Source organism: Symphalangus syndactylus, chromosome 10 (assembly GCF_028878055.3).
Source record: "Symphalangus syndactylus isolate Jambi chromosome 10, NHGRI_mSymSyn1-v2.1_pri, whole genome shotgun sequence".
Taxonomy (NCBI): Eukaryota; Metazoa; Chordata; class Mammalia; order Primates; family Hylobatidae; genus Symphalangus; species Symphalangus syndactylus.
This window is the reverse complement of record NC_072432.2, coordinates 108,944,200-108,961,638: the sequence shown is the minus strand read 5'-3', so window position 1 is coordinate 108,961,638 and position 17,439 is coordinate 108,944,200. Positions and strand designations below refer to the sequence as shown.

The 17,439-nt window shown below is 37.7% G+C and overlaps 1 protein-coding gene across 13 annotated transcripts in view; it reads left to right on the top strand.

Annotated features, from left to right (window-relative positions):
• ANKRD28 (ankyrin repeat domain 28) overlaps positions 1-17,439 on the top strand; it is a 205,222-nt gene that overhangs the window by 167,064 nt on the left and 20,719 nt on the right. For all 13 annotated transcript variants that reach the window (XR_008660509.2, XR_010113920.1, XM_055295488.2 and 10 more), the window contains 4 exons: positions 9,199-9,310; positions 10,238-10,264; positions 10,640-10,714; positions 15,231-15,432. Coding sequence is in view for 11 of the 13 variants with exons in the window: in XM_055295488.2 (XP_055151463.1) it covers positions 9,199-9,310; positions 10,238-10,264; positions 10,640-10,714; positions 15,231-15,432 (416 nt within the window). In the remaining 2 variants the exon portion in view is untranslated. The remainder of the gene's footprint in view (positions 1-9,198; positions 9,311-10,237; positions 10,265-10,639; positions 10,715-15,230; positions 15,433-17,439) is intronic.

Here is a 17,439-nt window from a genome sequence, read left to right as displayed (position 1 = left end):
TTTAGAGCAAGTAAGCAGTGACTTTTATTATTTAAATATTTAATCCTCAGTATGTACACTAAACAGCCTGATGTACTGAAAAGAACATGAGCCTTGGGATCAGAAAGACCCAATTTAAATCTTGGAGTTTCCATACTGTACCCATGTGAGCATGAGCAAGTAATTGCTAAGCCAAAATATTCTTTGTTTGTAAAAGGAAAATGAAACCTCCCTGTTAGAGTTGCTGGGAAAACTAAATGAGACTGTGCATAATCTAGCACTGTTAATGGGAGCCTCTGTTTCCTATCTTTATTAAGTATCAAAATCCCAGAGAGCCTGTCGTGTGCCATCATTTATTGATTCAATGATTTGTTCCATGGGAGCCTTGTGGAAAATATAAGCCACAGTAATTATTCTGGGATACCAGAGGCATCCTTTTAATAAGTGATTGTTTTGGAGGCTTAAACAGTGGCATTAAAGGATTTATTATTCTTAAATTGTAAAAAATATTTTTCTTAAATTGGGTACAATTGTACCCAGTTGTAATTGTATTCCCAGGAATAGCTTGAGTAATAAGAGAATCAGGCATAATTCATTCTGCCAAAGCAACAATGAAACATTTTCTAAAAGAAAAGACAAATTCCTCAGAGCTTCCAATTGCTATTGTTCAGTAATGTACATTTGCTTATTTGTTTTTTAAATAGTTTTTTTTTTTTAATCCCCCGTCAGCATCACAGTTTCTACCTTTAAAGCTCCCCAGGAAAAGTTGTTGTTTATACTTTAGAATTTTTAACAATCTGACATTGGTTTTCTGCTGTTCAGGACCGACATACAGTAATTATAATTCTGCTCTGCCTTATATCCCTTCGTCCTCACTTTGAGTAAATAATTGGAAAAATACATGAAATCTTCCCTGACTCATTCTAGTCATTCTGCTTGTCACCCCCGTTGTCCTCATGCCTGCGTACTTGGTAGTCATTCAGCAAGTCCTCTGAAGTGTCTTTATTTTACATCATGTAAGAATCCGGCAAACAAATATATGGTTGCTATCACAATAAACATATTAAATATGTGAAATATTAATAAAATTATATTTGCCTGTTGCAGAGACATATAGGGCTATCTTTGAACAGGATGTCATGTGGGTCTTCTCCACACCTGTGTGTAGTATGTATATAAGAGAAGGAAAGGTTGAGGGCTGTTTTTCCTGCTAATAAGGAAGAAATTCCCCTCATACCAGCTATCCTGAGATAACCACCATCAACAGTTATATTGCTGTATGTGTATGTAGATCATTTTATGTCCCTCACAGCCTTAATCAAAGTTGAAGTCCTGGTATATGTTATAAAGCCTTTTCTATATCATATATACTTTTTAAAAATATCTTATGGGTGGTTATCTCTAGCCCACACCTCATAACTCTTCCATCCTCCATCCATTACTCAGTTCCAAAACCTCTTCTACATTTTAGATATTTGTTTCAGCAACATCGTAACTTCGCAATAACAATTCTCTTAGTCTGTTTGGACTGGTATAACAAAATACCAAAAGCTAGGTGGCTTATAAACAACAGAAATTTTATTTCTCACAGTTCTGGAAGCTGAGAAGTCAAGAATATCAAGGCACTGGCAGATTCAGTGTCTGGAGAAGGCCCACTTCCTCTTTGAGGGCATACTCTTGCCATATCCTCACATGGTAGAAGGAGTGAGAGCTCTTTGGGGCCTTATTTATAAGGACATTAATCCCATTCATGAGGGAGGGCTCTGCCCTCTTGACCTAATCACCCCCTAAAGGCCCCATCTCCTAATAACATCACCTTGAGGTTGGAATTTCACCATGTGAATGGGTGTGGGGGGACATAAACATTTAGACCATAGCAACACTCTTAGGAAATGGGGCTGCATTTTGACTTCTTATGGCAGTTTATTTTTGTCTGTTTTCAAACTTCATAAAAATGGGATCATGCAGTTTTTTGTGTGTAGAGGTTTTATAATGCTGAGATTTATTCCTATGTATCTGATATTTTTTATTACCAAAATCTTTAAATTTTTTTGTGTTGGTATATAGAAGATATATTTGCCTTTTGTATGTGACTTACATTCAACAACCTTGTTAAGCTTATTGTGTATATATATGTAAGAACAGTGTTTGATACTAGCTCTGCCTGTTACTGTGGGACCTTCAGCAGATTACTTAACCTCTCTGTGCCTATTTCATCTGTGAAGTGGAGATAATAGTCTAAACTCTGTCACTACTATGTAGGGTTTAAAATGGTTTAGTATATATGAATTGTTTGGAACAGTTCTGACATATCCTAATCTTCCTATAAAGGTTAGTTGTATTTTTTAAAACTGATTTTTTGGGCCAGGGGTGGGGTGGTGGGGGGTGGTAAGAACTGTTGTATGCCATGATGGGAAGATTAGAGAGGAGGGAGGGCCTCTTGGGGTGACAATACCACGTCTGTTTTCCTGGCTGAGTGGTCCTTACCCAGGGCTCTGACCAGCCATGGGACACATGAATTTGAATTAGTCTGAACTTGCATCAGAACTCAAAATGGTAGGGTTCATGAGTGATAGGGTAAGAGTAGGAGAAATTTAAATAGTTTGAAATGCATTCCGATTTTAACCTATGTGGTTAGTGGGGATGAAGACATTTAATTTGCCTAACATTGAGGAAAAAATTGTAACAGAATATTGTTTAGCCTTAAATATTTTTTCAGATTTTGTGTATATATTTTATTTCAGAGGACAGATTATAGAGAATCTTCATTTCTTAATTGTCTGAGTTTTGTAAAATGAATGTGTGTTAATATACAAACAGAAAAAAGAGTAGACAGACTCTCTTGCCCCCACCCTTTAATGAAGTCCACATTTTCAAGATCAAGCAATTTTGTGATTCAGTATTTTATAAGCACCCTAGTTAACTTATCACTGTAACTGATTAACCACTGTTCCAAAGCTTTGTGGGAACATAGAACAATGGTTTGCTGTATTCTAGCCAAAAGGATTTGGGAAAAGTCGTTTAACTTAGTGTCAGTAATCTTTTTCATTTGTTGGAGATAATGCTTACCCAGAGTAATCATGAAAATTTATATTGTTTAGCAAAATCTGAAAGGTATGCCAATAAAAGAAATTGTATTAGACACTTGATCTTAGCCAAAAGGCCGAGAAGCGATGGGAAATTGTATTAGAATAAGTCTTGTATTCAGGTCTCAGTAAGGAAGAACCATTTCTGTTTTATCACTAACATCTAGAGAACTTGATTAAAGATTTTTTTTTAAATGCCCTTGGGTAAAATGTTTTTGCCTGTAAAGTGTTCCTACAGACTTGCAGCCTTTTTCTACATCCCAGTGAGCACTGTCCTCTGAATTCGGCACCAAGGAAGGCTGTGTACAGAGTTTACACACTGACTGAAACACTTCCTTTTCCTGACATGTCCTCAGAACTAGTTTGTGAAACAAAACTAAACACCAGTCTTACTACTTTAGAGCCAGACGTGAGTTTTATTTAATTTTTTTTTATCATAGTGATACCCACTTTAAGCTTTTTTTTTTTTTTTGAGACGGAGTTTCGATCTTGTTGCCCAGGCTGGAGTGCAATGGTGCAATCTCCGCCTCCCAGGTTCAAGTGATTCTCCTGCCTCAGCCTCCCAAGTAGCTGGGATTACAAGCGTGCACCACCATGCCTGGCTAATTTTGTATTTTTAGTAGAGATGGGGTTTCTCCATGTTGGTCAAGCACGTCTCAAACTCCCGACCTCAGATGATCCTCCTGCCTCCGCTTCCCAAAGTGCTGGGATTACAGGCATGAGCCACTGCACCCAGCTTAATCTTCTTTTTTTATTATGCTTGACTCCAAAGAATTTTAGCTGTGCATAAATACCAAAATTGCACATTTAAGGATGAATATTTGCTGCCATTGAAGATATTACAATGAAGATTCTGAAAGTAATTTCTAAGAGATCTAAAGCATTTTAAGAAATTCAGCATTTAAAGAAATGTGTTAGCATTGAAATAATGGCTGTCATATATTTGTGAGTGAGAGTTACTGAAAGATCAGTTACATTGCTTTAGAATTTCTTTTCATTTGTTTTTATATGACTTCAGTGTGATTTTGGAAACTTTTAACAAGGAGTATTTGATTAAAGAATTTTTTCCCCAGGTAGTTTAATATTTGGGTAGACATATTTGAATACCAAACCAAATTATCACTGAATAATTATAGACTTGGAATTTGAACATGAATAGACTTTAGATTATTTAGCTAGCTTCTCCATGTATCAAATGAATAAACAGAGGCTATTTCACCTTTATGGCCCAAGATCACTGGTACCAGTGCTATTTCAGTGCTTTTTTTTTCTGCTGTAATAAAATGTATTAAAATTATAAATTATGGCCTATATACTGTTGTGTTTCTTTTCCAGTCTCAGTCTGTCGCCAGGCTGGAGTGCAGTGGCACGATCTCTGTTCACTGCAACCTCCACCTCCCGAGTTCAAGCAATTCTCCTGGCTCAGCCTCCCGAGTATCTGGGACTACAGGCGCCCACCACCACGCCCAGCTAATTTTTGTATTTTTGGTAGAGACAAGATTTCACCATGTTGGCCAGGATGGTCTTGATCTCTTGACCTCGTGATCTGCCCGCCTCAGCCTCTCAAAGTGCTGGGATTACAGGCGTGAGCTACCGCGCCCGGCCTTATATAGTGTTTTTTAATTAATTTTTCTTTGTCATCATACTTTTAAGTTCTAGGGTACATGTGCACAACGTGCCGGTTTGTCACATAGGTATACATGTGCCATGTTGGTTTGCTGCACCCATCAACTCATCATTTACATTAGGTATTTCTCCTAATGCTATCCTTCCCCGAGCACCCCACCCTCAACACGCCCCGGTGTGTGATGTTCCCCTCCCTGTGTCCACATGTTCTCATTCTTCAACTTCCACTTAAGAGTGAGAGTTGTGTGTGTGACATTCCCCTCCATGTGTTCTCATTGTTCAACTCCCATGTATGAGTGAGAACATGCAGTGTTTGGTTTTCTGATCTTGTGATAGTTTGCTGAGAATGATGGTTTCCAGCTTCATCCGTGTCCCTGCAAAGGACTTGATCTCATCCTTTTTTATGGCTGTATGGTATTCCATGGTGTATATGTGCCACATTTTCTTAATCCAGTCTATCATTGATGGACATTTGGGTTGGTTCCAAGTCTTTGCTATTGCAAATAGTGGCGCAGTAAACATACGTGTGCATGTGTCTTTATAGCAGCATGATTTATAATCCTTTGGGTATATACCTAGTAATGGGATGGCTGGGTCAAATGGTATTTCTAGTTCTAGATCCTTGAGGAATCACCGCACTGTCTTCCACAATGGTTGAACTAATTTACACTCCCACTGACAGTGTAAAAGCATGCCTACCGCACTGTCTTCCACAATGGTTGAACTAATTTACACTCCCACTGACAGTGTAAAAGCATGCCTATTTCTCCACATCCTTTCCAGCATCTGTTGTTTCCTGACTTTTTAATGATGGCCATTCTAACTGGCATGAGATAGTGTCTCATTGTGGTTTTGATTTGCATTTCTCTGATGACCAGTGATGATGAGCATTTTTTTGTATGTCTGTTGGCTGCATAAATGTCTTCTTTTGAGAAGTGTCTGTTCATATCCTTTGCCCACTTTTTCATGGGGTTGTTTTTTTCATGTGAATTTAAGTTCTTTGTAGGTTCTGGATATTAGCCCTTTGTCAGATGAGTAGATTGCAAAAATTTTCTCCCATTCCATAGATTGCCTTTTCACTCTGATAATAGTTTATTTTGCTGTGCAGAAGCTCTTTAGTTTAATTAGATCCCATTTGTCTATTTTGGCTTCTGTTGCCATTGCTTTCGGTGTTTTAGTCATGAAGTCTTTGCCCATGCCTATGCCCTGAATGGTATTCCCTAGGTTTTCTAATAGGGTTTTTATGGTTTTAGGTCTAACATTTAAGTCTTTAATCCATCTTGAGTTAATTTTTGTATATAGTGTAAGGAAGGGATCCAGTTTCAGCTTTCTACATATGGCTAGCCAGTTTTCCCAGCACCATTTATTAAATAAGGAATCCTTTCCCCATTGCTAGTTTTTGTCAGGTTTGTCAAAAATCAGATGGTTGTAGATGTGTGGTGTTATTTCTGAGGCCTCTGTTCTGTTCCATTGTTCTATATATCTGTTTTGGTACCAGTACCATGCTGTTTTGGTTACTGTAGCCTTGTAGTATAGTTTGAAGTCAGGTAGCGTGATGCCTCCAGCTTTGTTCTTTTGGCTTAGGATTGTCTTGGCAATGTGGGCTCTTTTTTGGTTCCATATGAACTTTAGTTTTTTCCAATTCTGTGAAGAAAGTCATTGGTAGCTTGATGGGGATAGCATTGAATCTATAAATTACCTTGGGCAGTATGGCCATTTTCACAATATTGATTCTTCCTGTCCGTGAGCATGGAATGTTCTTCCATTTGTTGTTTTTTTTTTTTTTTGAGACGGAGTCTCGCTGTTGCCCAGGCTGGAGTGCAGTGGCGCATTCTCGGCTCACTGCAGGCTCCGCCCCCCCGGGGTTCACGCCATTCTCCTGTCTCAGCCTCCCGAGTAGCTGGGACTACAGGCACCCGCCACCTCACCCGGCTAATTTTTTGTATTTTTAGTAGAGATGGGGTTTCACTGTGTTAGCCAGGATGGTCTCAATCTCCTGACCTCGTGTTCCACCCACCTCGGCCTCCAAAAGTGCTGCGATTACAGGCGTGAGCCACCACGCCCGGCCTCTTCCATTTGTTTATGTCCTCTTTTATTTCATTGAGCAGTGGTTTGTAGTTCTGCCTGAAGAGGTCCTTCACATCCCTTGTAAGTTGGATTCCTAGGTATTTTATTCTCTTTGTAGCAATTGTGAATTGGAGTTCACTCATGATTTGGCTGTTTGTCTGTTATTGGTGTATAAGAATGGTTGTGATTTTTGCACACTGATTTTGTATCCTGAGACTTTGCTGAAGTTGCTTATCAGCTTAAGGAGATTTTGGGCTGAGACAATGGGGTTTTCTAAATATACATTCATGTCATCTGCAAACAGAGACAATTTGACTTCCTCTTTTCCTAACTGAATACCCTTTCTTTCTTTCTCTTGCCTGATTTCCCTGTCCAGAACTTCCAACACTATGTTGAATAGGAGTGGTAAAAGAGGGCATCCTTGTCTTATGCCAATTTTCAAAGGGAATGCTTCTAGTTTTTGCCCATTGAGTATGATATTGGCTGTGGGTTTGTCATAACTAGCTCTTATATTTTGAGATACATTCCATCAATACCTAGTTTATTGAGAGTTTTTAGCATGAAGTGCTGTTGAATTTTGTCGAAGGCCTTTTCTGCATCTGTTGACATAATCAGACAGACCGCTAGCAATACTAATGAAGAAGAAAAGAGAGAAGAATCAAATAGACACATAAAGGGAATATCACCACCGATCTCACAGAAATACAAACTACAATCAGAGAATACTATAAACACCTCTACGCAAATAAACTAGAAAATCTAGAAGAAAGGAATAAATTCCTGGACATATACACCCTCCCAAGACTAAACCAGGAAGAAGTTGAATCTCTGAATAGACCAATAACAGGTTCTGAAATTGAGGCAATAATGAATAGCCTACCAAACAAAAGTCCAGGACCAGATGGATTCACAGCCAAATTCTACCAGAGGTACAAAGAGGAGCTGGTACCATTCCTTCTGAAACTATTCCAAACAATAGAAAAAGAGGGAATCCTCCCTAAGTCATTTTATGAGGCCAACATCATCCTGATACCAAAGCCTTGAGAATTTTAGGCCAGTATCCCTGATGAACATTGATGCGAAAATCCTCAATAAAATACTGGCAAACTGAATCCAGCAGCATATCAAAAAGCCTACCCACCACGATCAACTTGGCTTCATCCCTGGGGTGCAAGGCTGGTTCAACATACGCAAATCAATAAACGTAGTCCATCACATAAACAGAACCAATGCCCAAAAAAAACACGATTAAATTTATTTTTATTTTATTTCAATAGTTATTGGGGAGCAGGTGGTTTTTGATTACATAGATAAGTTCTTTATTGATGATTTCTGAGATTTTGGTGCACTGGTCACCTGAGCAATGTACACTGTATCCAATGTGTAGTCTTTTATCCCTCACATGGAGTAAAATATGATGGATAAAAGACTACATATTGGGTACAATTTGGGAACTTCCCCGAGTCCCCAAAGTCCATTCTATCATTTTTGTGCCTTCGCGTCTCCTCATAGCTCCCACTTATGAGTGAGAACATACAATATTCGTTTTCCATCCCTGAATTACTTCACTTAGAATAATGATCTCCAACTCCAGGTTGCTGCGAATGCTATTATTTTGTTCCTTTCTATGTCTGAATAGTATTCCATGGTGTATGTATACCACATTTTCTTTACACAGTCGTTGGTTGATAGCCTAAATAGACTTGTTTCATATTTTTGCAATTGTGAATTGTACTGCTATAAACATGCATGTGCAAGTGCCTTTTTCAAATAATGACTTCTTTTCCTCTGGGTAGATACTCAGTAATGAGATTGCTGGATCAAATGGTAGTGTTACTTTTCGTTCCTTAAGGAATCTCCATACAGTTTTCCATAGTGGTTTTACATATAGTGTTTTTTAAAATTATTTTCCTCATATTTTAATATCACAGAAATGAAATATCTCTTATGGATACCTTCTTACCACTTTACTCTGTTTATATACCTCTTCTTAGTCCTCTAATTCAGATTCATTGAGTTCTGACGTTGGTTTCTTGGGGTTTTGTTTTCTTTTGTTTAACATCCTTCCTTGAGCTTCATGATGAAAAATTTACTCATTCTGTGTTTAATCCTATCCAACATTGTTTAGTAGAATAGGTGGTGGTATAGATAGATACTGTGTAAAAGAGAGCCTTCACATATAAAAGAAAAAAAAAAGCTGTCTGACAGACTTTTGAGGTATCCACTTTGAATCAAGAAGATTCTCATGAATGTTTCATTTACATTTATGATACTTTAGTCAGTGTCATTTAAATGACAGATTTTTATAGTGTAATACATTTATGATTTTTATATTACTCAAGTATAAGAAAAATTGTCAGTTTTTTATTTCAGTCTCTTTTTATCATTGGTTAATATGCAGGATTTAGGATTTTCAGTATGTTGTTGTTGTTATATGTAGGTGCCTGGAATACTTATTAAGAAACGATGCAAATCCAGGGATCCGTGATAAGCAAGGATACAATGCAGTTCATTATTCCGCTGCTTATGGTCACCGTCTATGTCTTCAGCTGGTAAGATTCCTGAATTCTTGTGAAAGACCTAATGTGAGTTTATAGTCTAATAATGTAACAAAAATGAGAATAAATGGATCAAGGAACAAATTCCATTTTGTTTTTTAACATTTTCAGAATTTATATACCTCTTAAATTCATACTTGCTTTAGTAAGAGACATCTCATTCTCTTTTCCTTTTAAAAAAGGAGAAAATTAGATCTCTGAAGAGGGCTACTGATTACCCCATGTTCCATGTTCATGTCTACAGTATTTACTTCTCCTGCCCCTTTAAATAAATATTCCTCATAAGTTTCTAAAAAACTGTAACTGTGTCTTTTGTGAGAAATTAAAGTCCCTGTGAAAGGAATATCTCCCCCATATATTTAGGGAATTCCAAAAGGCACATTTATTTCACAACCCCTCCTAACAAGGGAGGCTCCACTTCTGCAAAGGAAGTTTTTATTTCTACTGTGGTCTGATTCTGGAATAGAATACCACCATTCACCCAAATTTACCAAACCAGAAGGAAAGTCAAGGAAAAGATATTCATGTGTGTAACAGATATTTTACGTTAAAGATGCTCTTATTTAGACTTAACCTTATAAATTACATTAAACTTTGCTTCCCTTCCAGGGGAAATAAAATTCAACGAGAGCAGATATAAAAGAAGAAAAGGGAGGTTGACAATTTAATATAGCACTTAGAGCCCTGCTACAAAAATAACTATTTTCCTATGTTACGGATCTTCACACCAAAATTTTAGACCTATGTATGTAGATTTGATGTCTATTGTGATATAAAATTGTTTATTCAAAACACCTAATTTTTTGGAGCCAAAGGAAGCACAGGTTTAGGGTAAAAGTTAGCAAAGCCCTGTGTAAGTTGAGACTTAATATAGATGAATACTTCCCAAGCTAAATATTTTTGTTTTGACTTTTATTTCAGATTGCAAGCGAAACTCCTCTAGATGTTGTAAGTATTAGTCAGTTCCCTCCCACCAATTAGTATTGGTCAATTCCCTCCTACCAATTATGTTTATCTATTTGCTGTCATTAGAGCTGAAAGTGTTTTTACATATTAGGCGCAAAGACGGTGACCAAAATCACGTGTACAGAGGGAAGGAAGATGTTTACTTGGTGGCAATTAAGTAGCATTTCCCCCAAACTCTTATAGCCTGTCTTCAAAGCTCTTAGTCTGTGGTCCTTAGTATACTTTCATAATAATCATGTTTTATAAGTTTGCTGAGTTGCCAAATAATAGTTTAAAGTGGATTTGAACTGGGAGGGTGGGAGAAAATAATTGCTGTAGTATGTCCTTCTCACATTTAAAATGCCTCTTCTTTTTCAGTTAATGGAAACCTCAGGAACAGACATGCTGAGTGATTCAGATAATAGAGCAACAATAAGCCCTTTACACTTGGCTGTGAGTACTGCCTTCATAGCCAACTTGATAGCTGCTGGTTTACTGAAAATATCTAATACCTATTTGTGTTGACTCAAACTAGTACCATAAACTTTTGGTAATAGTTATCCATGTAATAGTTATCATGGAATTAAAACTTTGAGAACTTTCTTTAATTCAGAGAATTATTTAATGTCCTGGGTTTTTGTTTTTGTTTTTTCTGTTTCTTGCTTTAGAAAAAAAAAAAAAGGACAGACAATGATCCTTAGGCTTCCCCCAGGGCCTTCTGGGGAGAGAAAGGGAGAAAATATGGAGAATATGCCTGTGATGGTGAATTTTAAAATGTGCTGCCCTAGTGGAATGCCTTATAAGTTGGCTAAGCAGATGGTATACACACACATTCTGTGGTATTTCTACAATTTTTTGCTTACTTTGTGATCTTGGGGTGCTAACTGGTTGTGTGTTCCCTAGTCCTTCCGTTGCTCATGCTATAGGATTTGGCTACATTGTCTGTTATGTCCCTTCCACTTTAAGATTCCTCTAAATTTTTTTTCAGTGTCAGTCACTAAATGGAGAAGGTTAGGGAAGAATGTGACAATTTTTTAAGTCAAATGAGAATTTATTACCTTAAATTTCAGGTAGATCCTAATCTAGCTTTCTGTACTGAAAGAATTTATTTTTGAGACAAAGCATGTTAGAGTTGTAGGGAAGGGGGTACTTTGAGAATCAGGAGACCAGGGTACTGTCACCAGGTGTTTGTGAGATCCCTGATTTTTAGTAAAATGCTTATAAGGATGTATCCTTAATTTAATGTGGAACACTACAAGTTCAGTTATTCATTTGATTGTTTCTTTTCATATGTACTATTATTTTTTATCTTAATATTCTCCTTGCGTGTATTTTAACACTGACATATATACATTAAATTTTCTGCTATTTCTCCGCACTGATACTTCCTATCATGTTCTAAATAACTAAGAAAGCATTCTTGAAGCTTTCTATTTCTTTGCCCTTTGAGTCCTTGGAAACACCATCACCTCTTCCAGACATGGATAGTAAGTAAGTCTGAAAAGGCAAAGCCAGCATGGAAGAAATAGCCATTTTACTATTGATGAAAAGAAATGAAGATGGAGCAGCATTAGCAGCAGCAGCAGCATCATTCTCATTATAATAATTTCACTGTCATTTCTTGAGCACTTTCTAGGTGCCAGACTATTTCCCCCTTGTGGAGATTCAACTAGTAGCATATTAAAGACTCCCAAAAGCCCTGCAGTCTTTAGGACTTAGTTATCAGTTTAATGATGTTGTTTCATTAGAAATTTCTCGTTTGTATTCTCCCCACCCTTCAATTTGGCAAGTTTCTCTTTTTGTGCTTGCAAGTTAACAATGTGCTATACATTGATTAGTGGGTCGGTCTCTGTCTCTCTCTTTCTCTCTCTCTCCTCCCCCCATTACTATTTTTTGTCAGAGATTTTGTATGTGTATATGGTGGTAATGGTAGAAAAAAGAAAACATAAAACGTACCTTCTTAACCATTTCTAATTGTACAGTTCACCAGTGTTATATTTACATTACTATACAACCAATTTCCAGAACCTTTTTATCTTGTAAAGATTAAAACTAAAACTCTATACCCATTAAACATCTCCCTATTTCTCCTTTCCCCAGTCCCTGGTAATACTAGCCTACCTTCTGTTCCTATGAATTTGACTAACCTAGATACCTCATTTAAGTGGAATCATAACAGTATTTTTGTGTGTTGTGTGACTGGCTTATTTCATCTAGCAGGTTTCATCCATGTTGTAGCATGTGGCTGAATTTCCTTATTTTTAAGCTGAATAATAATCTATTGTTATGTATATAGCACATTTTTCTTTATCCATTCATCTGACAATAGATGCTGGGTTACTTCCGTCTCTTGGCTATTATGAATAAGTGCTGCTATGCCATAGGTATACTAAATAGTGTTTTTAAACTAAAAATTGAAATAATTTAGTAATTAGGCTCAATGAAATATGATTATACCACCACTTTTGCATTTCATATCTATCTCTAGGAGGTTTTCAGAAGTTACTTTAATTTCTTACTCGAAACTCTCCCATTTGGGACAACTTGGTACAGTGAAAACATATTGATCTGAGGCTTAAGGAAACTGGCCTTGATTCCTAATTTTGTTCATACTGGACATTTGGGCTTCTTCTCATTCCCATACAAGGATATCATGGGGGGAAAAGCCCTGTGGCAAATCATCATGGCTCCCATTTATTCTCTTGTCTTTTCATTTTTATTTTTTATTTATTTTTGCTATTGTTTTTCAGACAGTGTCTCACTCTGTCATCCAGGCTGGACTATAGTGGCACAATCACGGCTCACTGCAGTCTTGAACTCCTGAGCTAAAGTGAGCCTCCCTCCCTCAGCCTTCTGAGTAGCTAGGACTATAGGTGCACACCACCATTCCCAACTAATTCTTTATTTTTTTGTAGAGACAAGGTCTCACTGTTGTCCAGGCTAGTCTCAAACTCCAAGTAATCCTCCTGTGTTGGCCTGCCAAAGTGCTGAGATTATAGGTGTGAGTGACCATGCCCATCCTCATTTATTATTATTTTTTTATTTATTTAGAGATACAATCTCATTCTGTCACCCAGGCTGGGGTGCAGTGGTGCAATCCCAGCTCACTGCAGCCTGTACCTCCTAGACTCAAGTGATCCTTCCACCTCAGCCTCCTGCATAGCTGGGACCACAGGCACGTGCCACCAGGTCCAGCTTATTTATTTGTTTGTTTGTTTGTTTATTTATTTTGGGCAGAGATGAGATCTCACTATGTTGCTCAGGCTGGTCCCAAACTCCTGTTCAAATGATCCTTCCACCTCAGCCTCCTCAAAGTGCTGGGATTATAGGTGTGAGCCACCGCAACTGGCTAAACTCTTCTTTTTATATTGTCTTCTATATATAATGTATGGTTCCTCAGAGTTCATTCTTTCAGTAGCATAATTTTCATTGACCTGGTATTGAGGAACAAAGTTAGATGTAATCCTAAAACAGTAGAGTTCCGTGACCTACAGTCACTTTAATCTTTGAGATAGTCAAGCTTAAGTAGTCAAATTTCTACACAGATTCATTATAAAGAGATCAGTGAGGCCCAGAGCAAGTTTATCTCTTGTTGCTACTTTCTGACATTTTCTACAAGAAATGGCATTATAGTCCTTTGGAGTTTCTTTCTTTATGTCCTGCTCAGCATTTAATCCAGTGTAAATAATATATGTTCTGTTGCCATGTTGGATTTTGAAAAGACTTTTCTGGAAAGCCCTTTTATTAGACCGTATAAAGAAGGCAACTTGGGGCTGGGCACAGTGGCTCATGCCTGTAATCCCAGCACTTTGGGAGGCCGAGGCGGGCGGATCACAAGGTCAAGAGATCGAGAGCATCCTGGCCAACATGGTGAAACCCCGTCTCTACTAAAAATACAAAAATTAGCTGGGGCATGGTGATGTGCGCCTGTAATCCCAGCTACTCGGGAGACTGAGACAGGAGAATCACTTGAACCCAGGGAGGCGGTGGTTGCAGTGAGCTGAGATTGCCAGCCGGGTGACAGAGTGAGACTCTGTCTCAAAAAAAAAAAAAAAAAAAAAAAGACAACCTCAGTCTGACAAATCTTCAGTCTTACTTTTGTACAGCTAGGACAGTGCCTGGTATGTGGTGATATTCAAGCAGGGCTCAGTTACGTATTTCTTTGCTAAAAGAATTACTTCTTTTTTAGCTATGGCACATTATGGGGTGGGTATAGTCAGTTTAATTTGAGAAATCAGAATATTCAAGCACTGACTCAAGTTGCTAGCCGTCTTTGTAGTTGATGTGGAGCACTGAACTGTGATTAAGAACACAGGCTTGGCTGGGCGCAGTGGCTCATGCCTGTAATCCTAGCACTTTGAGAGACCAAGGTAGGAGGATGATTTGAGGCCAGGAATTTTGAGACCAGCCTGGATAGCATAGCGAGACCCTCATCACTACAAAAATTAAAAGAAAAATTAGCTGGGCATGGTGACGTGTACTTCTGGTCCCTGCTACTCAGGAGGCTGAGGTGGGAGGATCACTTAAGCCCAGAAGGTCAAGGCTGCAGTAAGCTATGATCACGCCACTGCACTCCAGCTGGGGCAACAGAGCAAGACCCTGTCTCAAAACAAAACAAAAAAAAACACAGGCTTTTTAGAATCAGACTTGAAATCAAGACTTTAAATGAATCCCTGTCACACATCCATTGAATGTCTGCCGTGAACCAAGCATTGTATACTCATGAAAAGATCACCTGTCATTTGAAATTTTATTATTTTTAGAATGCCTATTCCCTAACACAGTAGGCTACTATGTTGATTATTAGAAAGATCTGTAGTTAACTTCCTGAATTCTCAATGTAGAAGTTTGGATTATCTCAAATAGGATAATAATATGAAGACAAGTTTGCTTATTTACATTTTTTGAAGTATTTAGGAAGTCAGTCTAAATATGTATGTTTTAAATTTATATTTTTATTTATTTCTAGGCCTATCATGGTCACCATCAAGCACTGGAAGTGTTGGTACAGTCTTTGTTAGATCTTGATGTCAGAAATAGTAGTGGAAGAACACCCCTAGATCTTGCAGCATTTAAGGGCCATGTTGAATGTGTGGATGTACTCATTAATCAGGGAGCCTCAATCTTAGTAAAAGATTACATTTTGAAGAGGACACCTATACATGCAGCAGGTATGCTGGATATTATGCTTGATTTATTTATAACTTCCTATCCAATACTCTTTTTCAATTTCTGGTATATAATATTTCTGGTTAATTGTCTTTAAAATTTTGACCTTTTTTTTTTTTTTCAAATCATATATGGATTATTTGACCCCACCAAATAACTTTATTCACACAAATGAATTTACAAAGCCTCCATCACTCATAAACATTAGGAGTATCCACAGTGTTCAGGGAACTTAAATATAGTGTATTATACCAACCCAAGTAAACCAAGCACAAAAAATATTCATCTAAAGTTGTTTACATGTAGGTCCTAGACTACCAGCTTCTGTGTGAAAAGGGAAATAAAAGTAGATTTATTAACTAGTATTTGAAAATAACTTTGTGCCTGGCTTAAAACCTCCCTCATGCTCAAGCCTGTCCCACACAAGTGTTTAAGAAGTCATTAAAACTGTCCTGCTCTCATGAAAAGAAGCTCTTCTGCACAAAAGATTTAAGTGCCTCCAAGTAGCTCCCTTCCTCCTGTGGCCTCTCTTGGAAAACAACCTTGGCAGCCTTCTTGCTGATACCTTCTGCAATTTTAGGGGCCCCTCAGGGCAGTGGCAGTGGATTCATCTTTTGATGATGGCTGCAGATGGTAACATTGGCCAATTCTATGTCACACCTACTGGTTACCCTTTGAGGGCATTTCTCCAGACAGAAGCCCCACTACCGTCAAAGCTTAGGTAGGGCAGGATCAGAGAGGCACCTGTGTTGTTTTGAAGGCTGTGCTACAGCCTGGACTTATCTCTGGACTTCTCCCTATAAAACCCAGTGGCCCAAAGAGCTGAAAAATGTCAGCTTGGCTCTTCAAAAGTTTCCAGACCCAAGGAGATTACCAGGAGCTACGACTGTCTAGGGAAATTTTTGACTTTAAGTGGTAAAATGATTGTATTCTCAGGGAATACCAACAACAAGACTATCATCACTTAAAACATTATCTGCCTTAGAAGTTGGGTTTATGTAATAATCTAACTTCTGAAACACTTTATCAACAAAACAATGCAGTATTTCTTTCTTTCTGGTAGAAGTTATTTTTGATTGGTATAATCTTTCATTTAACAAGTGATACACATTTTGACCTATTTTACCAGTGTACTGCATTAAACATTTATGCAGACAGGCTTTACAGAGCACTTTATGCAAGAACTATTCCATATTGTGATATTATGATGTAGCAGATACGTTAAAATACAAAGGTCTATAACCAAGTCAATTAAAAGACTTGCTACCCACTGCGTATCACTGGCAAATGCAGATTCACAACTCTATTTTTATAGAGTGATCCTTAAGAACACATTTGAATATACGTCTTGGATTTTTTTTCTAGTCCTTTGGGAAGCTTACATTTTAGAAGACTATTGATAACACCCACTGTTACTCCCAGAGCCACCCTTCAAAGCTATCAGATGTTCAAGCGGGGCTGAGAAAAATATTTTAATAATAGATTAGAACCTCTAATAAACATATATACACTACTATATGGTTTGAACAAGAGGCTAAAATGCATTACTTGCTGTTATCTTATTCTGAAAAAGAGTGAAGTTATATATCACTTTGCAAAGCCAAACTTGGTGGCGCATGCCTGTATTCCCACATAACTTGGGAGGCTGAGGCAAGAGGGTCACTTGAGCTCAGTTTGATTGCACTCTAGGCAACATGATGAAACCCTGTTCCTAAAATATAAAATAAAAATAAATTTTGTACACTGGATGGGATCTGTGAAAAATAAGTACATTTTAAAAATATTAATCTATAGCTAGAAAAATTATAATTGCAGATAATATGCAGAACTAATTTAAAGCTTGCATGGAGTGGTTGCACTCTCAATAGGTAAATATTGAACTGAGACATTAGCCAGTCCCTTAGAAGTAGTTAACCAATGCCATATAGTTCAGCATAAATCCTACCCACAAAAAGAACCACAGGTTACTCTTAGTGCCTATCTATTCAATAAATGCAAGCCTTGTATCT